Consider the following 25,989-nt stretch of genomic DNA (forward strand, 5'->3'; position numbering starts at 1 on the left):
AACCTTGTATTAAACAGCGACTAAAAAAATATTGCCGCAATCACATGATAACAGTATTTCCGGAGATTACAGGAAGTGCGTTTATGCTGATGATCGTCAAGACTAAAGTCTCTAGAAGATGGTAATGTGGAGCTCAATTTTTTTATTTCGTTATTGATTTAATTTTGTTTAATTTAATAAGGTTGTGGCGTGTGTTGTTTCCTTGCTCCCCATATAGTGTGAATGTGTGTGCATTTGCTGTTTATAAAGCGCTTGTTTATGTTGTGCAGGCGTTCAAGCTAGTTAATTAGCTAGCATAGCATAGCACAATGGTTCGTGTTTGTTTATTTATATTCAAGGAAAGATTACGCGGGCATAATTTCCTTTTAAAAGTCTCGACCTTTTATTATTTGTTGCGACAGAAATGAATAATATCATAATTAATTTTGCCACTTAGCTGTTAGCTTCTAACGTTAAATGAATTGTGATGCGTCATGGCCTTACTTTCACTTTGTATTAGCCTTTTCTGTTAAGACTGAAAACCTTAATGTAGCGTGGTAACTGTCAAGCACTCATTCAGGCCACCAGTGAATTTCCACATCAGGTTTCTTTTCCGTATGATTCTATAATAATATTACTGTGTGTTTCTGCAGAATACTCGTGGCCTGCGCTCTCAGCTGAAGGACAGTGTTCCTGTCACAGGTCTGTGTCCACAGGCTGGTCCTTATGGGGTCCAAGACTCTCTGCGCAGAGGGTGAGTTCTGCCCTTATAAACCTGCAAATGTTTCTTTATGCATATTTATATTCTAAAGATTTAATTTCTCTGTGATCACAGGTTCTCTAGTGTAAAAAATGAGCTTCTACCGAGTCATCCATTGGAGCTCTCTGAGAAAAATGTAAGTAGAAAAGTAGTACATTGGCAATATGCATGGTTCTTCAAAAGACATCTAAATGTATATAAATAATGTGTAAAATGGAGGGGTAAAAATTAAATAGTAGAATAAATCAATTAAAATATTGGTAGTAAATGATGATGCTCTTGCTAAGACCTGAAATGTATAATGTACATAATTTTAAAGTCACATATTTACAAATTTATATTGCATAATTTTTAAATAACATACAGTAGCACTGATGATGAAATTCAAGCATTACCATAATAAGTCTCTGAAACGTTTATAATAGTCATTAGCTCGATAAGTGAGTATTCAATCCACCAATGCTTGCTTATTACTGTTGGAATGTATTTTTTCCAAATTACATGTAGGCTTGTCACGATTGTTTAATCATCTAATCATGTTTTTTTGATGAGATAACCGCAATAATTTCAATCACATTTTGCCAAAGAATATAAAAAACATGGTTGTAAAGTACACTCAAATGTCTTCCCTCATACACAATGAAGGTTTGTGTGTTTAATCATACTGCATTGTTATATTACAATTTAATATTTAAATTTTATAATATATGATTCCAAGAAATAAAAAACAACACATTAGGCTTACACTGTAAGTAGCCTGAACAAAACTGAATTAAATTGTTGACTGTTTCTGACACAAAATTTATGATTGTGATTTTATAACCAGTTAGAGCAACACTTAATTTTACTTCGTCTATGTTACACATTACATGTATTTTCTATAGTAACAGGAAATTATGCATAATTACAAGCAACTTAACCTATAGGGTTTCACTTTATTTTAAGGTGTCCTTGTTACAGTTGAATTACTTAAGTACTGAGTAATAGTAATTTACTACATGTACTTACTATATAATTAGGGTTAAGGTTTGGTTTAGTTCTATGTTTCTAATGGACTGTTTTTTACTATAGGAACTATATGTAACAGACACTGAAAAATAAGTGTTACCAATGTGTTATTCACTTTTACTCCTTACTTAATTGTGTGAGTACACTGTAACAAGGACACCTCTAAACAAAGTGTAACAGCTTGTACTGTGAAACCAGTTTCAGCTTAATCAGGACAAGATGAATTTCAACACACTAAGGAACATCCAGGGTCTCCACGCACCCCTCAAACTACAGATGGAGTACAGAGCGGCTAGACAGGTATTGTTTGACACTTGCTCACACGTGAGTTATACCATAAACACCCCATGCTCATCGTGTTTAAACGTTGCACTTGCCTTCATTCAGATTCAGCGTTTGCCCTTCCTGCCCAGCTCAAATCTGGCCCTGGATACCCTCCGAGGTAGTGATGACACCATTGGCTTTGAGGACTTCCTCAATGGTACGAAGAAACATTCAACGCGTTACCTGTCACGCTCTCAAAGTTTTATGAGCTTAGTTTCCTTGAGTGTGCTTTATAAAAATATGATATTGCTGGTTGTATGAGCTTAGTTTCCTTGAGTGTGCTTTATGAAAATATGATATTGCTGGTTGTATTAGTTGATTTGGTCAATTTGACAAGTGATTTTTGTGTAGAATACTAGGTCATATGTAAACATTTTTCCCCCTCAGATCCTATCCAGTGTGAGATGATGGGCGATCCTCACATCATGACCGAATACAAGCTTGGCGTCCTGTGAGGATGGCGATTCAGCAGAAGCCTGTAGATTGTGTTATTATATGCATTGTTTGACTGCTGTTTCTAATAAAATGTAAAATTTGAAAGCAGAAATGAATCTTGTTTATTAGAAGAACATTGAAACACTGTAAAATGGCTTGGATGCATTTACACAGAAGTGTTAATATGAGGAGATTACATACAAATGAAGGCATAAAAACAGCATACATATCTTTAAAAGCACAATGATCAGGGTAAAATACAGAATTTTTTTTTAAATCCTCAGGATTTGGACAAATCTGTTACATTTTGGGTTACAGCTTGTAATATTGTTTTTATATGTTGAATATTGTGTACTCTGTACTGAATTTGTTACAATCATGCAGAAGCAATTTACACAGCAGTGCGATTATAAAATTAAGGAAATATAACGCTAATCTTCCGGGCACACACTTTAACAACTCAAAAGTTAGCCATGCTTTATGATGCCTAAAATAAAAGGGCAGATTGATGACATTAGGAAAAGTTCAATCCTTTCAGTCCAGCTTTTCTTCCTGGAAGAAATCGGCAGAATTGAGATGTTCCTGAAACTTCTCGTATTGCTAAATGGATAGAAAGGGGAAAAAAGCAATCAGTGTGTTCATACACATTTAAAGGAATAGTTCACCCAAAAATTTGAATTCTCTCATCATTTACTCACCCTTATGCCATCCCTGGTGTATATGACTTTCTTTCTTCAGATAAACACAAAGAAGATTTGTAGGAAAATAATAAATCTCTTTGAGTCCATATAATGCAAGTGCTTTGGTTGACGATTGAACACCCACACAGCGATCGTGATGTTCATTCATATAACCCTAGTGGATGAATTAATGTCTTCTAAAGCGAGATAATAGATCATGATCCCTTGTATAAACAGTTGACCTGAAGTAATGATTTATAGTTAAAAAGTTTCACTTCAGAAGACACTGGGTCTCATTCACCAAGCATGCGTATGCAAACATTTGTGTGTGAAATCTGCTTGTGAACATTTTCACAAACAAATCATGATTACATTTTATCTTACAGCTTCAGCTGTGAGTTTTCTCTGAATAACGCTGACATACGCTTTTGTACGGCTGGCTAATGAAAGGTCTGTAATCTGGGTCGATATAAAAGGTGTTTAATGTGTTTGAACTGGTTTTGAGAATGATATTTGGCATTGCTCGAGGATCTGGCGGGAGTGACAACAGGCTGTAAAGTAAAGGGTGTATGGAAAAAGCTTTTACTTCACATCACTATATCCTTGGCAGGAGGCCAGAAATGGAGCACTAGAGGTTCATCCTTGAAGTTGAAAAACACACAGCCAACTTACCCATGGTAGAACCCCAAAAAACAACATCGGACAGGCAAATCTTGTGGTCTGGCGACTCCAGTTGCTTCTCTTCTGAAATGCTCCTGGTCTGAGCTGGAGCCGTGTGGAGGACGGAGCAAAACCTCATTAGAGCCGTAATGCACTGCAGACGTGTGCAGTGTGAATAACGGGTTACATGGAGATGCTTTGAGCGTGTTTCATGCAAATGACTAACCTTCTCATTTTGAATACTCCAAATTCACTAATAGAACGAAATTAAGAACAAACTCATGCCCGTACACACCAGTGTTAATTTTGGCAGCCATTTTTGATTTAGTCTTAGTCTTCATCTTCAGACGAAAATGCTTATTGGTCATAGTCACATTTTAGTCGTTTTGTCTTTCATAGTTTAAGTCTAGTTTTAGTTGACGAAAACTCACTGCATTTTTTGTCAACTTTGTCATTACTTTTAGTCAAACTGCAGATACCGACATTAATTTTGGTAGCTATTTTATATGTAGGCCTACAGTAGTCTGTAGACAAAAAAATGTCATTACAATTTTTCTCTCTAGGCCAGTTCAGTTAAGCTTATGAGAAATTTGAATCAAGGTAACAGGCTGTATTGATTTACAGGCTGCACTCTTTAGCAGTAGCACTAGTGCAATTCTACATATCCCTTTTCCTTAGTTCCAGTTTTTTAGAGTACCCCCTGGTACTCTTCCACTTAGACTGCAGTCAGACCTTTTCCATTAAGGGACAATATTTGCCCCCTTTAATCGATTTTTCCAGTTCATTTCTTACCTTTAGAAATACCTTTATGAAATAAATAATGCTTTAAATAAAACAATGTTCAATAAATATGCAATGATGGTAAAAACGAAGTGATACTTTTAAATATTAAATTAAAATCACCAGTAGGAGGCGGTAAGTCATTGTCTTTATGAGTGAGTCATCGAGTCATTCATTCATCAGTAACGAAGCAAGGGGCTGTATTTATGAACGGGTCATTGAATCTCACGATTCGTTCCAAGCCACAGATTCGTTCACGAATCACCGCTGTGTGCTGCAGTTCTGCTGTGACTTTCGTTGCAAAATAGAGCAATAAGCCTAATGACAATACTGTTTTAAATTTAGTACATCACTTAATGTTACCCTTTTGTTTCTTGAACTGTTGTATAAAATCAATGTCACATTTGAAATCGTGTGGATATTCAGGAAACATTGCATTTTCGCTCGTATATGATCAACATTAAAAACACTGCTGGATATATCAGCCTGCATTTTGATCGCAGATTTAGTCACACAAACAGCGCAAGCGGCTCATGACAGAAAAAAGACCGACTGAATGTCACTTTAATTTAAGTAGAAAATCTCAAATGAAGATCGCTGAACTCCAGTTTACTTGTCTGTTTTTTCCAAATTATCCGCGCTTCTAGTGTAAAGAGAGCGCGCGCATGGTTGCCAGATACTATTGAAAAGAACGGGTAGAAAACGTGTTACTTTACCAGAAAAGCTCTGACTGAGGTTTAAATAATTGAAATCTGGCAAACGTAAGCATGAACGCTCGCAAACAGTCTGACTGTAATGTGTTGTCGTCTCCTTTATTCGACAAAAACAAGTGGTTTTGGTCAAGTTTTTTTTTAACCCATCAGTCTCGTCTTTTTTCGTCAAGGATATTGCATTGTTGATATAGTCACAGTTATCGTTTAATGACATGGGTGTCGTCTCTCATCGTCTTGTCTTAGTCGGGGAAAAAAAGGTCGTCAACGAACATTTTTCGTTATAGTTTTCGTTAACGAAATTAACACTGGTACACACGTTGTGAACTAGGCAGAGATTTTTCGTGAAGTTCTCCTGTGCTAACAAATATGAAATAATCCACGCAATTATTAGTAATTGAGACCTGTTGATTCATCCACTGGGTTCGTACAGATTACTGTTACGATTGATGTGTGTGGTTTTTCAAGTGTCAGCTGTGCAGCACCCATTCAGTGCCATTATAAGGACTTGTAGAGTCAGGGGTGTCCAAACTCGGTCCTGGAGGGTCACGGTCTCCAACTTGGAGACAACACACAACTTGCCTCAACACACCTGCCTGGAAGTTTCTACTAGAAAGCCTTGTAAGACCTTGATTAGCTGGTTGAGGTGTGTTTAACTGGGATAGGAGCTGAACCTTGGGTGAACTATCCCTTCAAATAGCTTTTAAAGGCACATAAATAGCAGGTTCCATATTCCCACCTCACTGATCCAGCCTCCATCCTGCAGTTTGGTAAACACCTTGTTGACTGTCTCCTTCACTGGTTCGTCGTCCTCTCCCGTTTCCCCTTCCTGTATTTCCTTCTGAGCTTCTAATGCTGTACGACACCTCTCAAACAGATGGTATTTAAAGTGCTTCAGGGCATGGTAGACCTCAGTACGACTTGCACAGACAGAGCCAACAAAGAAACTCTGCAATTGTTAACATAAACATTAGATCAAGAAGCATTCTAAATATATCTTCGGACAATTTATGGCCAAATTGTACAAGTGAGTGGCATGGAAAACAACCTGGGCATCATCGGGCATGAACTGGTCCTCCTGCAGGGTGTTGTTGTGGTACAACTGGCCAGAGAGTCGCACAGTGAAGCGCCCCGTTCTGTGAAGCTCACAGGCTTCACATCCCTTTGTCTGGATCCTTGTCGTCATAACCCGCAATTTAGGATAACATTCTACCCTTTCCTTTTCATAAATAAAAAGCGATAAATAAACATGAAAGTATGTATATTAATCTATACCACACCATAACTTTCAATCTTCATATTAAAGAGAAGTGACTAATAGTAAGCAGTCAATTATACATAGAAATGTGACATTTTCATGAAAAAGACAAAGAGAAAAACAAAGGGCTTTTATCTTACTTTGTAACGTTCTTTCCAGCGGCTCCTTTGCTTCAGGTTCTCCAGGCGAGGAAGAACCAATCGCTCATCAAAATGAAGCAATGATGATTTCATCTCCTGGGCGTATCGCTTCGTTCGTTCACCACCTGTAGTCATTGATACAAAGTCAAATTGTTTGGGGTCTGTACCATTTATTTAATCAAAAATACAAACATTTTTGTATTTTAATTTATTTTAAAATGTAATTTATTCCTGTTATGCCACATTCTGGCTTCCCAATACATTACAACAGCGATGAAAAAAAAAAAATATGTGGACAAAAGAGTCACTCTTTTTGTAAACTTTGTTCAAAAATGACCAGTCATTTATGACGTCGTCACCCGGGTTTTGATAATGAGAGCAGGTGAGAAGTGAACAACATACGTCGCTATCTGTGTTTAAACAAAACTTATTTAAGCCATGCTAATTGAAACATTCGAGTACAAGACGAAAGAGAACTTGTATACGCTGTAAGAAGATTTGTGTGCACACTCATCCGAAGCACGCCAACGGAAAGTGCGTATAGCGCACAAATATTGAGTCTTGCTCTAATATCGCTGATATTCTTGCTGCCTGTGTTTTAAATGCTAATCAAACAACAAATGAAAAAAATCACTCTCTGCTCTTGACTGAATAGCTTTTTAACTTTAATAATGATTCATCTTTATTTCATTTCTACAGTGAAGATTATATGCAATGTTGTTTTCCATTTGATTACTTTATTCAATTTCTGTACCTGAAAACTACTGTTTAATACCTGAAAAACCTGAAAGGCACTGTTTATTTTATTTGTATCTTTGCTTCATTGTATTTATTTGTGCTGTTGCTTGTAGTTTGATTATTTGTTCTTATTTTCTTTATTTCTATTTGACAGTAGTCCTATATTCCCTGAACATATTAGCACATAACAAACCGTACCAAAACCATGACCCTAAAACCGTGATAAAAACTGAACCGTGAGTAATTTGAACCATTACGCCCCCTGATATATTATAAATATATATACACACGTATATCCAGTGCTAAGAAGAGAAGGAATAAATTGATGAACATACTGTAAAGTGAACTGAGGAAAGTTGAGTCCAGTACATTGATCAGCAAGGCTTTGACCACCACCTGAAAGTGGGTGAGCTGCGATCCTGTTATAACTGTAACGAGAATAGAAACAAATGAGACTTTATAATTCATTTAAATTAAATGTTAAAGACACATCTACACATGTTTCCAAATTGCAAATAAAAAATCAAAAGCCACAACCACACAGTCTTACACTGGCGTGGAAGGTGAGAGAGAAAGTCCTTGTCTTTGGCTTTCCCCTCTTCATCCTGCTCTTTGTCATTTTTCTGTTCATCTTCCTCCACAATGAAATCCTTCAGACTGTCACTACTATCAGCAAGTTTTTCCTCCTCGCTGCTGTCTAGAGGGCCGCCGTTCTCTTCCACACTAGATTCATCACCAGTATCGTCTGCTTTACTTTGTTCTTCAACTTTGTCCTTCTTGATCTCCTCTTTTTCCTCTTCCTCTTCTTCTGAACCCTGCAGAAAAAATATAGACAGAGGTACCCAGTTAAACAATACTTTTTAAAGGAACGCTGTTGTTTTTGTCACCATTACTATTATCCCTGAAGACGATACATTATTATTAAAGTGTCGACAGTGGAAATTATAAATGGTTAAGAGTGAGACATTTTAATTAGCATAGAAACTACTCAGTGAATAAAGAAAGTTACATGAATTGGATGGTGATGTTATAGTACAGGAGAAAAAATACATTTTAGGTTTTACCTGAACCATGTGTTTTTCCTGAACAAATTACAGTACTGTGTGCAAATGTCTAATGTGCAAAAGGCACGTTAGGATTTTGACCCCTTAAAAATCGTTTAAGCCAGTTATTTGTATCTTCAATCCTTTTCCCATTAATTGTAATAATCTAGAGATATTATTATTACAGAGTCTGACAACAGCCTGTACGATCCACACAGAGATCGGATTTCACCATCTTCGAGTATGACATTACATGACATTACATTTCTGAAGAAACAGAAACAAAAACAGAGACAGACTAAATCCAGAAGAACTGCAGCAATGTCTACAAAGAGCTTGAAGAAACCTACCCGCAAATATACAGTACTGTGAAAAGTTTTAGGCACTAAAAATGCTGTAAAATGAGGATGCTTTCAATAATAATAATGTCATAAAAAATGATTTATGAATTCACTTCTATTAACTATATCAAATCAATATTTGGTGTGACCAAAAAAATACCTTTTTTTTTTATTTTTTTTATTTGTAGGTTCCCTTCAAATTGTATCAAATTGGGCAGGCAAACATGACATTGCCTGTAGCTCCATAGCAATGTAAATAATTAATTTGAAATATGTAAAGATTTTTTTTAAGGACTAAAGAGGTTGTGGTTTAACCCGTGAATTTTTAACTACTGTACCATGCTCATTCCTTACCAACTTACCAACGTCCTGCGCCTGCGCCGCGATGTGCCTGACTTTCTTCTCTTTGACAGCTCCATGAGTTTATTCTTTCTCTCTTTTCTCTTGGCAGCAGCTTCTTTTACCTCTGCCTCTCTCTCCTTCTTCCGCAGAGCCTCGTCCTCGGAGTCTTCCGGCAGCCTGAGCCGTTTTCTCTGCAACGCTCTCCTGAGCGGCTCTCCGCCGACGTCGCTCGAGGACTCGCTAGAATCGCTGGAACTGTCGTCGGGGGCAACAGGAGCGCACGCGGGTCTCTTCCTAGGTCTACGTGACGCGGCGCGTTTCTCGTCCGTCTCGCTGCTGTCATCCCCGTCACTCTCGCGTGCTCTGTACGAGCTGTCGGAGGAACCGGACTGCTCTTCGGAGTTCTGGTATTCGCTCCCTGAACTGACGCTGGTCGTGCTGCCGTACGAGCCCTCGTCGCTATCTTCCAGCATTTCATCAACGGGGTTCACGCGCGTCTTTTTCTTGTCAATGCGAGACTTTGGGGGCGCGCATTTTCGCCTTAACCCAAAAAGCTTTCCTACGCTTTTCATCATATTGACGGAGAAAAGGTGACACTTGGTTTAACTACCAAGAGAAATATTGTTTTTTTTTTAAACTTAATCTATTTGAAGCCAGCTGATATGTATCTACAGACACATGATGAGCAACAGGATGCTGCGTGCGCGTGCTGTCAAATTACATTCCGTCTCGTGAATGATTTTTAGCTATTTTTTTCTTATATTAAATCATTGATTCGAGCTTGCAGTTGCAGATAATGCCCAGTATATCGCTGTAATCAATATTTGACGAGTGATTTGAATAAATATGCTTATCAGCATGTATCATTCTTCTCCAGTCCGCTGCACGCGCCAATAACATGAGGGGGCGTGTCTGTGTTTTTGTAGATACGCACTTCCGGCGTTCGCTTCACATCACCCCGGACACTCGCGCCACCCAAAGACCAGGAGAATAGTTGTAGCAGATTTTTATTCGCAAAAATGGCGGTTTATATTTTAATAGGTTGAATTTAAACATTGATAACAATATGAGAAAATGACTTAAAATGGTTTCAGAATAGTATAGTATAGTTTTCTTTAAAGGCTTCAATAATCTTTCCTTTTATCACTGATAGTGATAAACTTTAGTTTAGTTATCTAAACGTTCAGATTAAATACTACATTTTCCTACGTTTTCAGTTCTAATGGGTTAAATAATAACAACAACAACTTTAATGGAGTCAGATTAATAATTTAATAATGCTCGTCATCCTTTTTGTTCAAATTATTGGATGGAAATAGCAGTGTAGGCCTCCAGCCTTACACAACCAAACTGTTTATATAACAGTAAATCAGATTAAATGGCTGGACTAAAGACTTAAATACACTTAAAATGACATGACACAATGACCAATGGAATCTGGCCTCTCAAACCCTGTGGTCTTTAAAGTTGTGGCAGTAATGAACGGTGTCCCCATGTGGCTTTGAGAGGAAACACAATCACTTCCCTCCAGCCACTTCTGCTGGCGAATCAATAACCTAATGGCCACTGGCCAGCGAGTTTCAATGAGAGAATAAGAAATTGGGAAATTCAAACCTAAAATACAAATATGATCTCATATTTCTACACCGAAATGCATTCAGAAAAGAGGCTATGCCATAAAGCTATAGGTTTTTACTGAATGGTTGAAGCATGTTCTAATGAAGGACTTTTTTTCTGGTAGTTGCACTTGTCTTTTACGTTTACGAGTAAGCGTTTACTTCGTTGTTTCTTCATTCGATATGTAAATTTGAGAGTGTAACACACAATAGCATTGATAGCATATTGAAAAATGTAAATAAATTCAACTTGAGTTCCAATATAGTTAAGTAGTTGGCCCCTATATGCTTTTTTTTTTTACTTTGTCTAAAAGAAAAAAGAAAAGTCTAAGTTACCAAGTTGAATAGTTGTATCAGATTTTAATTTGCTATAAGGGTTTTACATTGTTGATTGAGTTAAAACATTGAAAACAATATAACAAAAGAAAGAGGAAAATTATATGTAATTACAGACAGAGAGCAAGTTATAACGTGTGTAGACATGCCAATAAAATAAGAACATGTAATAAAACATTGTCTGTTATGATGTTAAAGTAAATATTCCCTTATGCTTGTCAATGTAAACTGCCAAAGCGCAAAAAAACATTTTTTTCTTAAATTATAACAGATTTTTGGAAAATATTCTTGCAATGCACTTTCTGCTTTAAATAGCTGTTTAATTTGGTTATTTAAAGCTTATAATAAAATTCTTCCAGAATTTAGAAGCTTGTCTTTTGTGTGCAGGAAACTTTGTTTTATTTTTTAACAAATAGGCCTAAATGCATATTTATTAATAACAAAGGATGTCAGAATGTATTTAAATTTCGAAACCATTGTAAATATGTTTTGTTATGACCAGATATGAATTGCACCATCAGAGCCTGCAGATAGAATGTATTCCCCTTTATGGTCAAAAATGACACTCTGAACGGCATCATCATGAGCTATTAGACTAGATATATGTAAAGATGCCACTTCTACTGTTTTCACAGAGCCATCATTACTCGCCACTGCTAGCATTCTTCCATTTGGACTGAAGGCCACTTGATTGCTGGGATGAGGCCCAGTGTCTATGGACACCATTGCTGACACATTCCTCACGTCCCATAATTTGACCACCCCAAAAGAGTCGCACGAAGCAATTGTGTCACCGGTGGCATTGAAGGCTGCGTGGTTGCATGAATGCTTGTGCCCGTAGAAAGTTTGGGCGCACAATCCAGCGCGGGCATCCCAAAGAGAGAGGGTTTTGTCTGCCGAGCAGGTTAGTAGAATATTTGAGAAGGGCAGGAAAGAAATGCTGTTCACTGAGTCAACGTGTCCACGCAGAGTGCAGCGGCAACGCTCACTATTCAAGTCCCACACTTTAGCAGTGTTATCCATAGAACAAGAGGCCACAAAATCGCCACAGGAATGGAAGGAACAGGCCCAGGTGGTGTGAATGTGTCCCTCCAAACTGAGCATGCATCGACCTTGAGCAAAGTCCCAAATTTTTACTGTGGCATCCCCACCTGTGGTACCCAGGTAACCACCACTGGGATGGAAACTACAGGATGACAGCCAATCAGTGTGACCCTCGCCAGTCATGATCATCTCTCCCTCTGGTATTCCCCATAATCTCCAAAGCTGGTCATCACTTGAGGAGGCTACTATCATTTTACGGGGATGGAGAGCGAGGAAGCTTACTGCCATTGTGTGTGCTTTAAAAGACTTTGAGAGAGAGAAGTTGGCTGATTTGGTGTGGACAGAAGAGAAAGCTTTGATTTGAGGCAAGTAGGGATTGACGCGAGTGCTGGCTGGGAATTCCGAATCCTTAGGATGTTTTGTGTTCTTGTTGGGGTCTTTTATAGCATCGTATGATGCGATGTTGTCACATGGCGGGTGTGCTCCTTTCTGGGGTTTTTCTCTTTCCTGTGGAGGGTTTGTAGCTTTTAGAGCTGTCCGAGTTCCTGGGGAAGAATGCGGGACACGTAGAGAGTCTAGGTTCTGAACCTGGCTGAACGCTCTATCTCTCTCCAGACTAACCAGCATCTTCTGCCTCACAGCTGTCTGATACTTCTCATTTAGCTGTCTAAGAGCAGGCTCGTAGGACGCATAGTGTTTCTTCAGCTTTTTTATGTCCTCAATAAGTCTATTCTTCTCTTGAACAACACGCTTGTGCTGCATCCTATGGAAGTCTCTCTCTCTTTGGAGCTTTACAATGGTTTCTCCAGCTTCAAATGCAGCCTGTTTATAGCTATCCCGCTCTCTTTGTATGTTTTTTAGCTCATTGTCTAGGAGCTGGTTGTGTGTATAGGCATCAGGTACGAATTCAATTTGGTCTGTTTTAATTAAGCCTTTGTGTATCATCTCAAACCACTCTATCTGGAAGCAGTCTAGTGTTCTTTTCATGCCCATTTTTACCAGATAATTGCGGAGAAAGTCGTCCACCACCTCAGGTATTTTAGGAACCGGATGTTTGGCTGAACTGACACTCTGTGTTGTGCATTCGGTTTGATCCCGCGCTGCTTTAACGGCAGTTTCCAAGTCCTCTTCCCCCTCAGTTATGCTGAGTTCGTCGTCGACAGTCACTTCGTCGTATGTATATTCATCCTCGGAGTCCTCAGGAATAAAAACTTTTTCCAGATAATATGGACCGTCGACGGATTCTTCAGCTGCCATTTTCACTTCAGCCGCTCTGTTGTGCTTTACCAAGTTGTGTACTGTTTCCATGGTGAACATGAGAGCGTGACCATGAAAACTGTCCTCGTGTAAACACCGATACCATGAAAATATAATGCCATGTTGTTGTTGTTTTTACTTTTATTTTATTCTATTTTTTTACTTATTTAAGATATGGGAAACCTATTGGTTTATAAAAACCATAAAACGGACACAAAGAGTTCGTGTTCAGACATAAAAAAGCACTTTCAACTAAACTTGACCTTATGTTTTTCATGCAGTAGATGGCGCTCAAGGCGCACTGTACTGAGCGCGTGCCACGCTTGATTTCCACACTAAATATGTTATACAAACAGAACATACAATTATAAAAAATATGACAGGAAGCTATGCAATAATATTAATTTAAAAATGTCTCTTTTGAATAGCATTCTCGTTTCTTTCTTTCTCTTGCCTAGGCTATAGGCTTGCATTTAAAAGTAACATTAACCTAACAGGCTACAACAACAATAATAATAGTAATACAAATAGGCTATTAAATAGTAGGCTAGGCTATTATCATGATTATTATTATTACTGTTAGCTATTATTATTAGGCTAGGCTATTATTACTGTTGTTATTATTAATGACATTCTGAAGTAGCCTAAGAAATTTCAATCTGAAATGTGTTGGATAAGTGTGTAAATTGCCAGATCAAGCGAAAGTGTCGTTAAATTGAAGCACACAGCCTGTGGCAGAGGCTTTTATCGGAGAACCAATCAGATGCTCTAGATCAGTTTTGGAAGTTGAAGCATCAGTAGCCTACATAGGTTGGCCTGCGTGAGCTTTTGCAGCGATCAGTCTGCAGCGAGAGCACCGGGACGCGCGCGCTCAATGGATTTTTGATTTCTGTTGGCTATAGCCTTCATTAAAGACAGAGATATGAGCAAAGAAGCAGAGGGGGGAAATCCAGACCAAACAAACTGCAAATATAAATCACATCTGTTGTCCTCGTACTGCATCGACAGTATTCTAGGAAGGAAAAGTTCCTTAAAAGTTAAAGGTAAGTCGCTTATTATGATGCATTCCTGTTTTAGTTGTATTGTGCACTGAATTATTATTTGTAAACTCAATGGTATTCAGGAGATGAAGCCTCTGCTTTAAATAAGAATTTATTTATGTGGATTTGCAATAGGCCTAACAATTGTGTGTAGCAAATATTGTATTACAATTAGCCTAATTACAATAACAATGTGCAGTTACAAGTAGGCCTACAGAGCAATTCCATATTAAGTACATTGTAAAAAGAAAAGCAAGACAACAAGTTGTTTACGTTGCTTTAACTCATCGAAATAAGTTTTTAAGCTGTACGTTAAAAAAGATTCAACTAATTTAAGTCAGTTTAATGTAGTTTAAGTTGAAATAACTTAAACATCCGGTTGATTGAACTTAATTATTATTAATTAATTAATTAATTATTTTTTTACATTGCAGCTTAAGTAGCCTAATGCGCATTGAGAACAAATCATATTAAATTAAACTGCATGGACATTAAAAGTATAGTAGGCTATTCACTGTGTAATTAAATTATATTCTTATCTATAACTTAATTAATAATATTGATAATAATTTAGATACATTATTTTTACTGACAGCATCACCGAACAGTTTGTGGTCCCTTCAAGACATGCACCTGCCGCCGAAGCTCCGCCGCCCCTTCGCCGGGTTGACAGACTCCTCCAACATAGATATTCACACAAACGAAAACGAGGCAAGACTGCTACACACAGCTTGTGAAAAGATAAAAATGACTGAAGCCTCTCTTGTGAGCATCACTCGTGCTAAATCGTATCAGGAACATGCGTCTCTACAGTCCGGCAAAAACGCGTCCAGTCCCACGCCAAGACCGGAGGAGGAAGAAGCCGAGAGAGAGACAAATGTGTCTCCGAATCTATTGGGGCTGCAAGAACGAGACGCATATTTGAAGAATTGTGAGGAAACTACTTTATCAGCGGGAAGTGACACTGAAGATGGGATGTTAAAACGAAAACAGAGGAGATACCGGACCACATTTACCAGCTATCAGCTTGAGGAGCTAGAAAGAGCTTTTCAAAAGACACACTACCCTGATGTTTTCACAAGGTAACGGCAACACCTGGCATATAATTTGCCTTATATGTAGGCTAGACCTTAATACTTAAACGTTATGCATTCATAAATAATAATGAAATAAGGTGATTTATTGGTTAAATGGCATTATCCGTCACATCTTCTTTTAAGACAACGGTCATTTTCAGTAGAATTTAAAAAACACTTTTAATATTTAATAAAAAAAGTTTAGCCATTAATTATAAATTATGTTTCATATATTTTCGTTGCAATACATGTTGCCTACATTCACATGAGCCGTTTCAATAGGGAATGTTTAGAATAAATTGAAAAGGCTATTTGCTCACAAGAATTTAAACGAATAAATAGCCTATATATTTCAAATTTAGTTAAATTCATTGTCAAATGTCAGTAAAAAAGAGAGATAAAGACACCTCTCTCTCTCTCTCTCTCTCTCTAATTAAAGGGAGGAATTAGCAATGAGACTTGATCTTACAGAAGCACGAGTGCAAGTAAGTCACTTTCTTATTCATCTAACCTTTTCCAACATTCAGTATATTAGCCTGTTCTCTTTCACTCTTCATGACTGGGGCCACTTCAAGAGCATGAAACATTAACAACATCGGATAATTGGATTCTTAATTCTAAAGGACCGTTAAGTCTAATCTTAAGTATTATTGGCATTTTTAAATTACAATTCTACACAACGGCAAAAATTCACGGGACAAAATATCGAAAATATAATATTCATATTGAACATGCATACAGACAGCCTACACTGACTTGTGGATTTGTGTATAGAAGCTTATTTCAATATGAAAAGCAACGTAAAATTAAGATCTAGATAGATCTAAGTGAGAAGTGGGCAATTAAGATCAGCTATTAGGCTACGTCAGGTAAAAAATGTCCAAGAATATAGAAACATTCGAGGTTCTTTTATTTAGCTCTTTATTTAGCTCTTTTAGAAATTAAAGGCAACTTTACATGTGCCTAATTTCTTTTTACTAAAGCACGTTATTGCCAATTTCTGTTTATATTAGCACTATAGCCTAATTATAGCCTATATATTTTATAAACCACTTTCATCAACAAGCAACCCTCTGTATTAAAGAGATAGTTATCCCAATAATAAAAATGTGTTTTATGTTTGACATTTACTCACCCTCATAGTTGTTTGTTGCACTTTTTTTATTTTTTTTATTCACATTTTGTTTTTCAAATTTTGTTTTACAGAAGACGGAAAGTCATTCAGTTTTAGAAAGACATGAGTGAATGACAGGATTTAAATTTTTAGGTGCAGTTATTCTCAGTCATGACTCATGTGCTTTCACAGATATGAGATGCAGAAATATTACAAGTTTGCAACATTGCGTTTCTTGTGATATCCAAAAATTATTCTATTTTAGCATGTGGTCTAGCTTTAATTTTTCTTTGAATAAGGGAACAATAGCATAATAGCAACTTTATTTATATAGCACAATTAAAACAACACAAGTTGACCAATGCGCTTTACAATGCCAGACCTTTCATGGTAGTAGGACAAGATTTCTTTACCAAATTTACAAACTGTTGTTTTTACTTATTACTAGTAACTAACAAAAGCATTGTTGTCCTCTCAAGGTATGGTTCCAGAATCGACGTGCAAAATGGAGGAAACGGGAAAAGGCGGGGGTTCAGTCACACACTCTGAGCCTACACTATCCTGGAACCCCCTCTGCTCCACAGTCCTTATGTCATTACCTGAGTGGGAATCCTTTTGTCCCAAACCCGCATCCAGCTATTGATTCAGCCTGGCCTGGCCCCCTCCAAAGACTGGCTCAGCCCCCCCCAAACTCTGCTTCCCCTCACGGCTTCAGTGCTCTGTTAGGGGCGGCCATGTTTAGACATCCAGCTTTCATGAGTCCCACTTTTGGAAGGTGAGCCTCATCTGCATGTTTAACACAAAACAATTACGTAAGTTCCGTTTCACACTATAATATTCTGTTTCTACATTTCTCAACAGACTGTTTACAAGCTTAGGTCCAATGGCACTGCAAAGGATACCCCTTCCTGCCATCGAGAGTCCAATTCAACGCTCCCACCTCACCAACAACCTTCTCTCCTCTTCACCACCCTTACCGTCCCCTCCAACGGTGGACTTCCGTGCTTCCAGCATAGCAGCACTGCGTCTCAAAGCGAAGGAGCATTCTGCTCAACTGACTCATATCACAGCGGCAGGAGTAGCTGGAAAAGAGGAGTGCTGAGACTCACTCTCACTTGAGAGATCAGACCAAAGTCAAGCAGAAGCACTAATATCTACTGAGTTATAGACACATGTATCTTCAATCTCTGGAAGTTGAATTGTAGTCTTCTAATAATTCTTTCTTTGTTAATTGCTGGTTGTTTATGAGTGCTGAAAGTTTTTATTTTCAACAGTTGTTGAATGAAACTTCTACATATTTTCCTGATATATCCTGTTTTCATAATTGTAAATGATACAACAAACATAAAACAGCAATATCTAAGCAAATTAACAGGGCAAGCTTTTACGTGTTACTGTTACACATCCAACACTTTTTCAAGGTTTGTTCTGTAAAAGTGTTTTATTCTACAAGTATTTATTCTACATCAGACATACAGTATTAGGACTTTCTGAAAAAGTTTGCACTTTCTGTTCACAGAATAGTACTAAAACAGTTTTGTTATGGTTGCCATGTATTATACCATGAGTTTTATTTATATTTATTAAACTTATGAGCCACAATTCAGGGAAGGAAATAAAAGAACCATATGCTCATCTTGATGAATTAGCCAGGGAAATATTAAGATAATGTGAAAATAAAATGAACGGAATCGAAAATGCTTTGTGTTGTCTTAATTTCTTCTGTATTTATTCCATTCAATAAATGGTCCGGTAAAATAATTATAAAGACTTACTGTTCAATTTCTGACCTAATTGAAAATGTAATTTTAAAATACTGCTGTGAAGAAAGGCAAAATGTAAAGCTTTAACACCTCCATAGGTGTCCATGTAATCTGGGAATTAATGCCCAAACTTGTTTTCACTATTCACGCAAATTAAGAGGCTTACGCTTGTCTCAGCTTCCTACTGTCCTTTTTCTTGTCACAGGCAGTTGTTAAGTCGATGCCATTGGTAAAAACCTTTCTTTCTTAAAAAAAAAAACTTGTTTAACTCCTTCGAACTAAGCTTCATCCAATTAGTTTGGTGTATACGGTGATTTGTCATCTGATCAGTGAAAAACAGCATGTCGTTGGACCAGCGTGGGACTATAGGTCTATAGCATCTTTGACCTAACATTGAAAGCAATGAATAATATAGCCTATAATGTCCTACTTAAGATCTGAAACGCTATTCAGAAACCACCATTCAGAGGTCTGCCCGTGATTACGTAGCTTTAACGTGTTAAAATGTTTGAATGGTCAATTTAAACCACTGATTACCAACCACGGATTAAGACACTTTCTATAAAGAAAGGAATTTGACATTTTTTCGAGGCTTGCTATTGTGAGGTTATATGGTGACTTGAGGAGTAGGAGGATTAGCAAGTATTAGCTACTAAATGCAGGTGTCTTTTAAGCCTTTTTTTTCCAATCACAAACTGAATCACCTACTGATAAAGTTGTATGAGAACCCAAGATATTGAAACAAAATTAATTAATCGCATCTAACATATAACTTTGTTAATATATTAAACTTTTGATATCACTAAATAATATAATGTGTCCCCAAACTCTTGGGTTCTCACACAAATTTACATATACAATTTACAGGTCCTTCTCAAAAAATTAGCATATTGTGATAAAGTTCATTATTTTCCATAATGTAATGATAAAAATTAAACTTTCATATATTTTAGATTCATTGCACACCAACTGAAATATTTCAGGTCTTTTATTGTTTTAATACTGATGATTTTGGCATACAGCTCATGAAAACCCAAAATTCCTATCTCAAAAAATTAGCATATCATGAAAAGGGTCTCTAAACGAGCTATTAACCAAATCATCTGATTCAACTAATTAACTCTAAACACCTGCAAAAGATTCCTGAGGCTTTTAAAAACTCCCAGCCTGTTTCATTACTCAAAACCGCAATCATGGGTAAGACTGCCGACCTGACTGCTGTCCAGAAGGCCATCATTGACACCCTCAAGCAAGAGAGTAAGACACAGAAAGAAATTTCTGAACAAATAGGCTGTTCCCAGAGTGCTGTATCAAGGCACCTCAGTGGGAAGTCTGTGGGAAGGAAAAAGTGAGGCAAAAAACGCCGCACAACGAGAAGAGATGACCGGACCCTGAGGAAGATTGTGGAGAAGGACCGATTCCAGACCTTGGGGGAACTGCGGAAGCAGTGGACTGAGTCTGGAGTAGAAACATCCAGAGCCACCGTGCACAGGCGTGTGCAGGAAATGGGCTACAGGTGCCGCATTCCCCAGGTCAAGCCACTTTTGAACCAGAAACAGCGGCAGAAGCGCCTGACCTGGGCTACAGAGAAGCAGCACTGGAGTACCCACAGTCAGTAATAGTCTGGGGTGCCATGTCAGCTGCTGGTGTTGGTCCACTGTGTTTTATCAAGGGCAGGGTCAATGCAGCTAGCTATCAGGAGATTTTGGAGCACTTCATGCTTCCATCTGCTGAAAAGCTTTATGGAGATGAAGATTTCATTTTTCAGCACGACCTGGCACCTGCTCACAGTCCCAAAACCACTGGTAAATGGTTTACTGACCATGGTTTTACTGTGCTCAATTGGCCTGCCAACTCTCCTGTGCTGAACCCCATAGAGAATCTGTGGGATATTGTGAAGAGAAAGTTGAGAGACGCAAGACCCAACACTCTGGATGAGCTTAAGGCCGCTATCGAAGCATCCTGGGCCTCCATAACACCTCAGCAGTGCCACAGGCTGATTGCCTCCATGCCACGCCGCAATTTCTTTCTGTGTCTTACCCTCTTGCTTGAGGGTGTCAATGATGGCTTCTGGACAGCAGTCAGGTCGGCAGTCTTACCCATGATTGCGGTTTTGAGTAATGAAACAGGCTGGGAGTTTTTAAAAGCCTCAGGAATCTTTTGCAGGTGTTTAGAGTTAATTAGTTGATTCAGATGATTAGGTTAATAGCTCGTTTAGAGAACCTTTTCATGATATGCTAATTTTTTGAGATAGGAATTTGGGGTTTTCATGAGCTGTATGCCAAAATCATCAGTATTAAAACAATAAAAGACCTGAAATATTTCAGTTGGTGTGCAATGAATCTAAAATATATGAAAGTTTAATTTTTATCATTACATTATGGAAAATAATGAACTTTATCACAATATGCTAATTTTTTGAGAAGGACCTGTATATGTGTGTGATGTGTGATATGTGCATGCATGTATATATGTATATATATATATATATATATATAGTGCTTAGCATAAGTGAATACACCCATGCTAAAGTTGACTAAAAAGAGGAATATAAAATCATCTTTTGCAAATTGATCTTAATGCCTTGATTAAAAAAAAAAAAAGAAAATCCAACCTTTAAGGAGAATTTTTTTTGTGAATGAATAATGTATCGTAAATAAATAAATGTTCTTCCTTAAAATACAGGGTTCATAAGTCAGGACACCCCTATGTTAAATTCCTATAGACGCAGGCAGATTTTTATTTTTAAAGGCCAGTTATTTCATGGATCCAGGATACTATTCATCCTGATAAAGTTCCCTCGGCCTTTGGATATAATATAGCCCCAAATCATCACATACCCTTCACCATACCTAGAGATTGGCATGGTTTTATTTCAGTTAGCCTAATAACTGGTTTGATTTGCATTGAGAGATGATCTTATGGAAAGTACCCCATGCCAATCTCTAGGTATGGTGAAGGGTAAGTGATAATCTGGCCCTATTTTAATTCCAAATGCAAAGGGAACTTTATCAGGATGTATAGTAGGCTCACCCTGGATCCATGTCCTTTAAAAATAAAAATCTGGATACATTTTAAGGAAGAACATTTATATATTTACGATACATTATTCATTCACAAAGAAAATTTTAATTAAGGCATTAAGATTAATTTCCAAAAGAGGATTTTTTATTACTCTTTTTAGTTACTTCTGCTAAGCACCGTGTGTGTGTGTGTGTGTGTGTGTGTGTGTGTGTGTGTGTGTGTGTGTGTGTGTGTGTGTGTGTGTTTGTGTGTGTGTGTGTGTGTGTGTCTGTGTGTGTGTGTATATAACACATTAACAAATGTCCTGACGAGGGGCGGTGCTGGGAGGTGCTGGTGGCGGCTCAGGAAACCTGGGAGGGACTAGATTCACAGGGAGCCAGGGAGGTGCAGGCAGCTCAGGGAGCAAGAGAGGTGCATCAGCTCAGGGAGCCAGGGGGGCTGGAGACGATGCTGGAGCGGACTCAGGGGGGCTGGAGACGATGCTGGAGCGGACTCAGGGGGGCTGGAGACGATGCTGGAGCGGACTCAGGGGGGCTGGAGACGATGCTGGAGCGGACTCAGGGGGGCTGGAGCAGATGCAGGAGCGGACTCAGGGGGGCTGGAGCCGACGCTGGAGCGGACTCAGGGGGGCTGGTGCAGATGCAGGAGCGGACTCAGGGGGGCTGGAGACGATGCTGGAGCGGACTCAGGGGGGCTGGAGCAGATGCAGGAGCGAACTCAGGGGGGCTGGAGCCGACGCTGGAGCGGACTCAGGGGGGCTGGTGCAGATGCAGGAGCGGACTCAGGGGGGCTGGAGCCGACGCAGGAGCGGACTCAGGGGGGCTGGAGCCGACGCTGGAGCGGACTCAGGGGGGCTGGTGCAGATGCAGGAGCGGACTCAGGGGGGCTGGAGCCGACGCAGGAGCGGACTCAGGGGGGCTGGAGCCGACGCAGGAGAGGACTCAGGGGGGCTGGTGCAGATGCAGGAGCGGACTCAGGGGGGCTGGAGCCGACGCAGGTGCGGACTCAGGGGGGCTGGTGCAGATGCAGGAGCGGACTCAGGGGGGCTGGAGCCGACGCAGGAGCGGACTCAGGGGGGCTGGAGCCGACGCTGGAGCGGACTCAGGGGGGCTGGTGCAGATATAGGAGCGGACTCAGGGGGGCTGGAGCCGACGCAGGAGCGGACTCAGGGGGGCTGGTGCAGATGCAGGAGCGGACTCAGGGGGGCTGGAGCCGACGCAGGTGCGGACTCAGGGGGGCTGGAGCCAACGCAGGAGCGGACTCAGGGGGGCATGTGCAGACGCAGGAGCGGACTCAGGGGGGCTGGAGCCGACACTGGACACTTTTTCTTACTGGAACAGACTCTGGAACACTACTCACTGGAACGGACTCGGAAAAATTACTCACTGAAGCATGTGATCATTTGTCTAGACAATGCTGTAATCCTTGGACCTGGAGACACTGTTACCATTTGAATTGCCAGGGCTGCTAAAACCATCTGTAACGGTCTTGCATTCTGTCACGGTCGTTGGCTGTAATGAAGTGCACAATGAAGGAGATACTCAAAATAAATCTTTAATCCAGGAGTCAAAATAATAAACAGGAGAATAACAGGAAACAAGTACAAAGACACTGATGTCAAACAAAAACAATGCAAGACAAGGAACAGACAGAAACTGAGGGCTTAAATACATGAGAGCAAACAAAGGAGCTGATGATATAATTAACGAGACACACCAGGACAGAATACTCAAAACAATCAGAAACCATAGAAACAAACAGGCAGGGAACAGAGGAGAACAGAAGTAATTAACCTACTAGATTATCAATGAAACTCAGACATGAAAAGAAAAACAGGTTTAAAACAAACCAGCACTATTATAAAATATAACTACAGAACATATTATATTATTTACAATATATATCATGCACAAAAAAAGCCTCAATATTTAATAAAACGTACAACCTGACAACATTATAGGTTACAGCAACAAAAGTCACTTTTAAAGGTTAGATCAGTGTAGAAATAGGCCCACAACCACTTTTTACAGTGTGATTTCAACAGTCGCAATACCTCGATCCTAAAATGTTTACTTTTCCGTCTTGTTTTCTTGTTGAAAGGAAAATTCATTCCACATTCCCTACTAAGAAATGAGCCAAGTCAACCCAACGTGACAAAAAGAAAGAGATATAGAATTGCAAATGCAAAGAAACAGAACTCTTTCTAACTTGGAAGAAAAGACCATATACTGTACTTCTTAAAGCAAAGATATGTTTAAATGGGAAAAAAGCATGAAGGATTGATAAACGTGACTAGACTGTAGGTTTTTATTCAAATGCCCTGAAATTGTACATGAATCAGTACCGCATGGAACAAGTCTTTAAATTTATACATGACACCTTAACCACTTTTGCTGTTTCTTTTATTTCCTTTCTCTTTTGATTTCACAGTCATCTCATTCACCACCACCTCTTATTGACCTGTTAGGCCTACTTTTCCTCGATTACCCCTTTACTACATCTGCTGAACTGACCCCTCAGCTGTCTTTTGAAAATCTTTAACCCCACAGCCCTTTCTGTTTCCCTCAGTAGAAAGTGCTTCATGTACATTTCCCCCAATCACAGCAATAGCAGGTATCTCCACTGGCTTCACTGTGAAGGGGAGCAATCAGGGATAATTGAGTGCCTTTCAGAGGGAGCCTGGAGCATTCACTCCCATTCAACACCCGTCCATTCACCACATAATCACTCTTTAAACACACCCAATTTTCTGGGGAGCAAAGTCCTGTTATAATTTTGCTTAAGTGTATTCGGAAATCATACCCCCTTTGAGTCGAGATAATTGAAATCAAATCCTTTTCATGGCTACTGACATTTTTTGCGCTGCCAATCCAGTGTAATTAATTGTTGAAAATTGAGCCTGAATATCGTTAAATAGAAGGCCATTATGTTTTGAAAGGGGTGAAATGATCTACCATGCAGTGTGGAGATGTCAACGTGTGCTTCAGTTAAATGTCTTTGTTTCCCATGACTGTTTGCTTTGTAAAGATTAACATAAATTGACTCATAGCATAAGTTTTACTCAAGTCTTAGAGGATGGACCCTTTCTTATTATTTGTTCTTTGAGCACTTCAGATTTCTGGATAAAAGATTATTTTTCTTCATGAATGTCCTGTTCTGTGCAGCTGTGCTCATGGCTGTCACATGATAGAATTCATTAGTTTACGACTGGACTGCATTTGAGTAAATTCGACATAAGATGATTTGCTGTGTGACGATCAGAGTCAAAGTGCTCTGGGCTGATAATAAATTATTTTTTTAAGTGTACCAAAAATAATAATGTGCAAACATTTTTATTTCATTCTGAATTCTGCATTTCAAGGGTTAATTTCAGATTTATTAATATGATAGTTTTATGCATTTATACTAGATATATCTAAAAATGATATCCTACTTTTTTACAGTTCACCATGCTCTGTTTATGATTCTCTTATGCGTATTCATTAGTTTTCGATTGGCTAGAACCACAGTTGGTTTTCCATATTGCTGTGCTTTAAATTCTGATTGCTTTGAAGCTGCATTCTCAGCTCCATCATTCCACTATTCGGTCATTTACTCGTGTTTTCTGGCTTTCGCTCATTCTCTCAGCGGTACCTCTTGCCATTTGAATTTTTATGTGACTCCTGCTCGGTTGGAACTATTGGGCAGTTCGTAGCAAACAGAGCAAAACAAATTCATCATATTTCATCAGCATAATGGTAAGGCGATTATATATAGATGGCTATTTAAAAACACTCCAAATGGACCAATCAGTGATCAGCTGACTGAAATCAAGATTTAGATGGATCAGGCCAATGGGGCTGATGCCCTGGGGTCTCTAAAATAATTTTGTTGCTCTATTACGATCCTAAGGTTCTTAAAAGAACGGAAAGACGATTTTCTAGTTTTAGAAGTGTTTTAGCGTTAACTCTGTCTTGTTTCAGCTGGTCGTATCTCACGTCAGAGGTCAGAACCTCATCAACTTTATGCAATTGTTCCACACACGAACAAATCTCTTTCTCCCCCTCCCCTCGCTCTCTTACCTTCTCCTTCCGCAATCGTGCCCTGTTCTGTGTCAGTTTTCATTATATAAAGTCATTGTAAAAGTGATTGCTAGCCTTTGAAAATCAGTGACAGGAAGTCAATCAGCTTCAGCACTCAAAACGACTCTAGTGTGATTACCTGGCTGAGAGTGTGAAGTGTACAGGGTTAGGAGTCTCTGCTCTGCCACGCTTAGATAATATGTCTCTGAGGCCTTTTCTGTCTGTCAGTGTGAAAGAGACAGAAATTACAAAAAAAACGTGGCTTGCTCATTTAGGCAAGTAAATGGCTGAATGAGCTAGCTCATTTAGGCATTATGACACTCCCTCGTTGGTCAGTTGTCGACAATCATCTTTGCTGTGTAAAATTTGGATTACTTGCAGTAAATTTCTCTTCCGATTTTGTGAAGAAATTCTGGCTTTTGTGGGAACTCATTTAAGGAACTCGTTTACATTGTATCGG

At 38.9% G+C, this 25,989-nt stretch overlaps 4 protein-coding genes across 5 annotated transcripts; 2 read left to right on the forward strand and 2 right to left on the reverse strand.

The window, feature by feature from the left end:
* Positions 1-64: 64 nt before the first annotated feature.
* pomp (proteasome maturation protein) lies at positions 65-2,618 on the forward strand. Of its 2 annotated transcripts, none has more exons than XM_077194778.1 (6): positions 65-121; positions 633-733; positions 815-875; positions 1,946-2,047; positions 2,135-2,228; positions 2,459-2,618. In XM_077194778.1, exons 1-6 carry the CDS (start codon positions 119-121, stop codon positions 2,524-2,526), a joined length of 429 nt encoding a protein of 142 aa, XP_077050893.1. In that variant the 5' UTR covers positions 65-118; the 3' UTR covers positions 2,527-2,618. The 2 variants fall into 2 exon arrangements, with proteins under 2 accessions (XP_077050893.1, XP_077050895.1); XM_077194780.1 differs by lacking the exon at positions 2,459-2,618 and adding an exon at positions 2,339-2,362 and having other exon boundaries at positions 69-121; positions 2,135-2,284.
* On the reverse strand, positions 2,605-10,153 carry ccdc82 (coiled-coil domain containing 82). Its single transcript, XM_077194777.1, has 7 exons — positions 9,219-10,153; positions 8,023-8,287; positions 7,808-7,900; positions 6,735-6,859; positions 6,385-6,555; positions 6,076-6,285; positions 2,605-3,106 (listed from the first exon to the last, which is right to left on the reverse strand). Exons 1-7 carry the CDS (start codon positions 9,771-9,773, stop codon positions 3,041-3,043), a joined length of 1,485 nt encoding a protein of 494 aa, XP_077050892.1. The 5' UTR covers positions 9,774-10,153; the 3' UTR covers positions 2,605-3,040.
* A 298-nt stretch (positions 10,154-10,451) lies between these two features.
* Positions 10,452-13,600, reverse strand: spag16 (sperm associated antigen 16). The gene has a single exon (XM_077194776.1). The coding sequence runs from the start codon at positions 13,509-13,511 to the stop codon at positions 11,643-11,645; it is 1,869 nt and encodes a 622-aa protein (XP_077050891.1). The 5' UTR covers positions 13,512-13,600; the 3' UTR covers positions 10,452-11,642.
* Positions 13,601-14,281: 681 nt separating this feature from the next.
* arxb (aristaless related homeobox b) lies at positions 14,282-18,379 on the forward strand. Its single transcript, XM_077248306.1, has 5 exons — positions 14,282-14,494; positions 15,087-15,573; positions 16,007-16,052; positions 17,161-17,456; positions 17,543-18,379. The coding sequence occupies exons 1-5, from the start codon at positions 14,374-14,376 to the stop codon at positions 17,781-17,783; spliced, it is 1,191 nt and encodes a 396-aa protein (XP_077104421.1). The 5' UTR covers positions 14,282-14,373; the 3' UTR covers positions 17,784-18,379.
* The last annotated feature ends 7,610 nt before the right edge of the window (positions 18,380-25,989 follow it).

This window comes from Siphateles boraxobius, unplaced genomic scaffold, assembly GCF_051911475.1.
Source record: "Siphateles boraxobius isolate OS27281-9 unplaced genomic scaffold, OSU_SipBor_1 11, whole genome shotgun sequence".
In the NCBI taxonomy this organism is placed as follows: domain Eukaryota; kingdom Metazoa; phylum Chordata; class Actinopteri; order Cypriniformes; family Leuciscidae; genus Siphateles; species Siphateles boraxobius.

What these genes read in the sequence shown, in the direction of transcription:
- ccdc82 (XM_077194777.1), bottom strand. Translation starts at nt 9,773, where the DNA reads ATGATGAAAAGCGTAGGAAAGCTTTTTGGGTTAAGGCGAAAATGCGCG. An exon ending in CTCTCACCTTCCACGCCAGT is followed by an intron (nt 7,901 to 8,022) that starts GTAAGACTGTGT and finishes TTCTCGTTACAG; the next exon opens with TTATAACAGGATCGCAGCTC. An exon ending in TTTCCTCAGTTCACTTTACA is followed by an intron (nt 6,860 to 7,807) that starts GTATGTTCATCA and finishes CAATGACTACAG; the next exon opens with GTGGTGAACGAACGAAGCGA.
- pomp (XM_077194778.1), top strand. An exon ending in CAAGACTCTCTGCGCAGAGG is followed by an intron (nt 734 to 814) that starts GTGAGTTCTGCC and finishes CTGTGATCACAG; the next exon opens with GTTCTCTAGTGTAAAAAATG. An exon ending in CTTTGAGGACTTCCTCAATG is followed by an intron (nt 2,229 to 2,458) that starts GTACGAAGAAAC and finishes TTTCCCCCTCAG; the next exon opens with ATCCTATCCAGTGTGAGATG.
- arxb (XM_077248306.1), top strand. Translation starts at nt 14,374, where the DNA reads ATGAGCAAAGAAGCAGAGGGGGGAAATCCAGACCAAACAAACTGCAAA. An exon ending in AAGTTCCTTAAAAGTTAAAG is followed by an intron (nt 14,495 to 15,086) that starts GTAAGTCGCTTA and finishes TTTTACTGACAG; the next exon opens with CATCACCGAACAGTTTGTGG. An exon ending in ATGAGTCCCACTTTTGGAAG is followed by an intron (nt 17,457 to 17,542) that starts GTGAGCCTCATC and finishes ATTTCTCAACAG; the next exon opens with ACTGTTTACAAGCTTAGGTC.
- spag16 (XM_077194776.1), bottom strand. Translation starts at nt 13,511, where the DNA reads ATGTTCACCATGGAAACAGTACACAACTTGGTAAAGCACAACAGAGCG.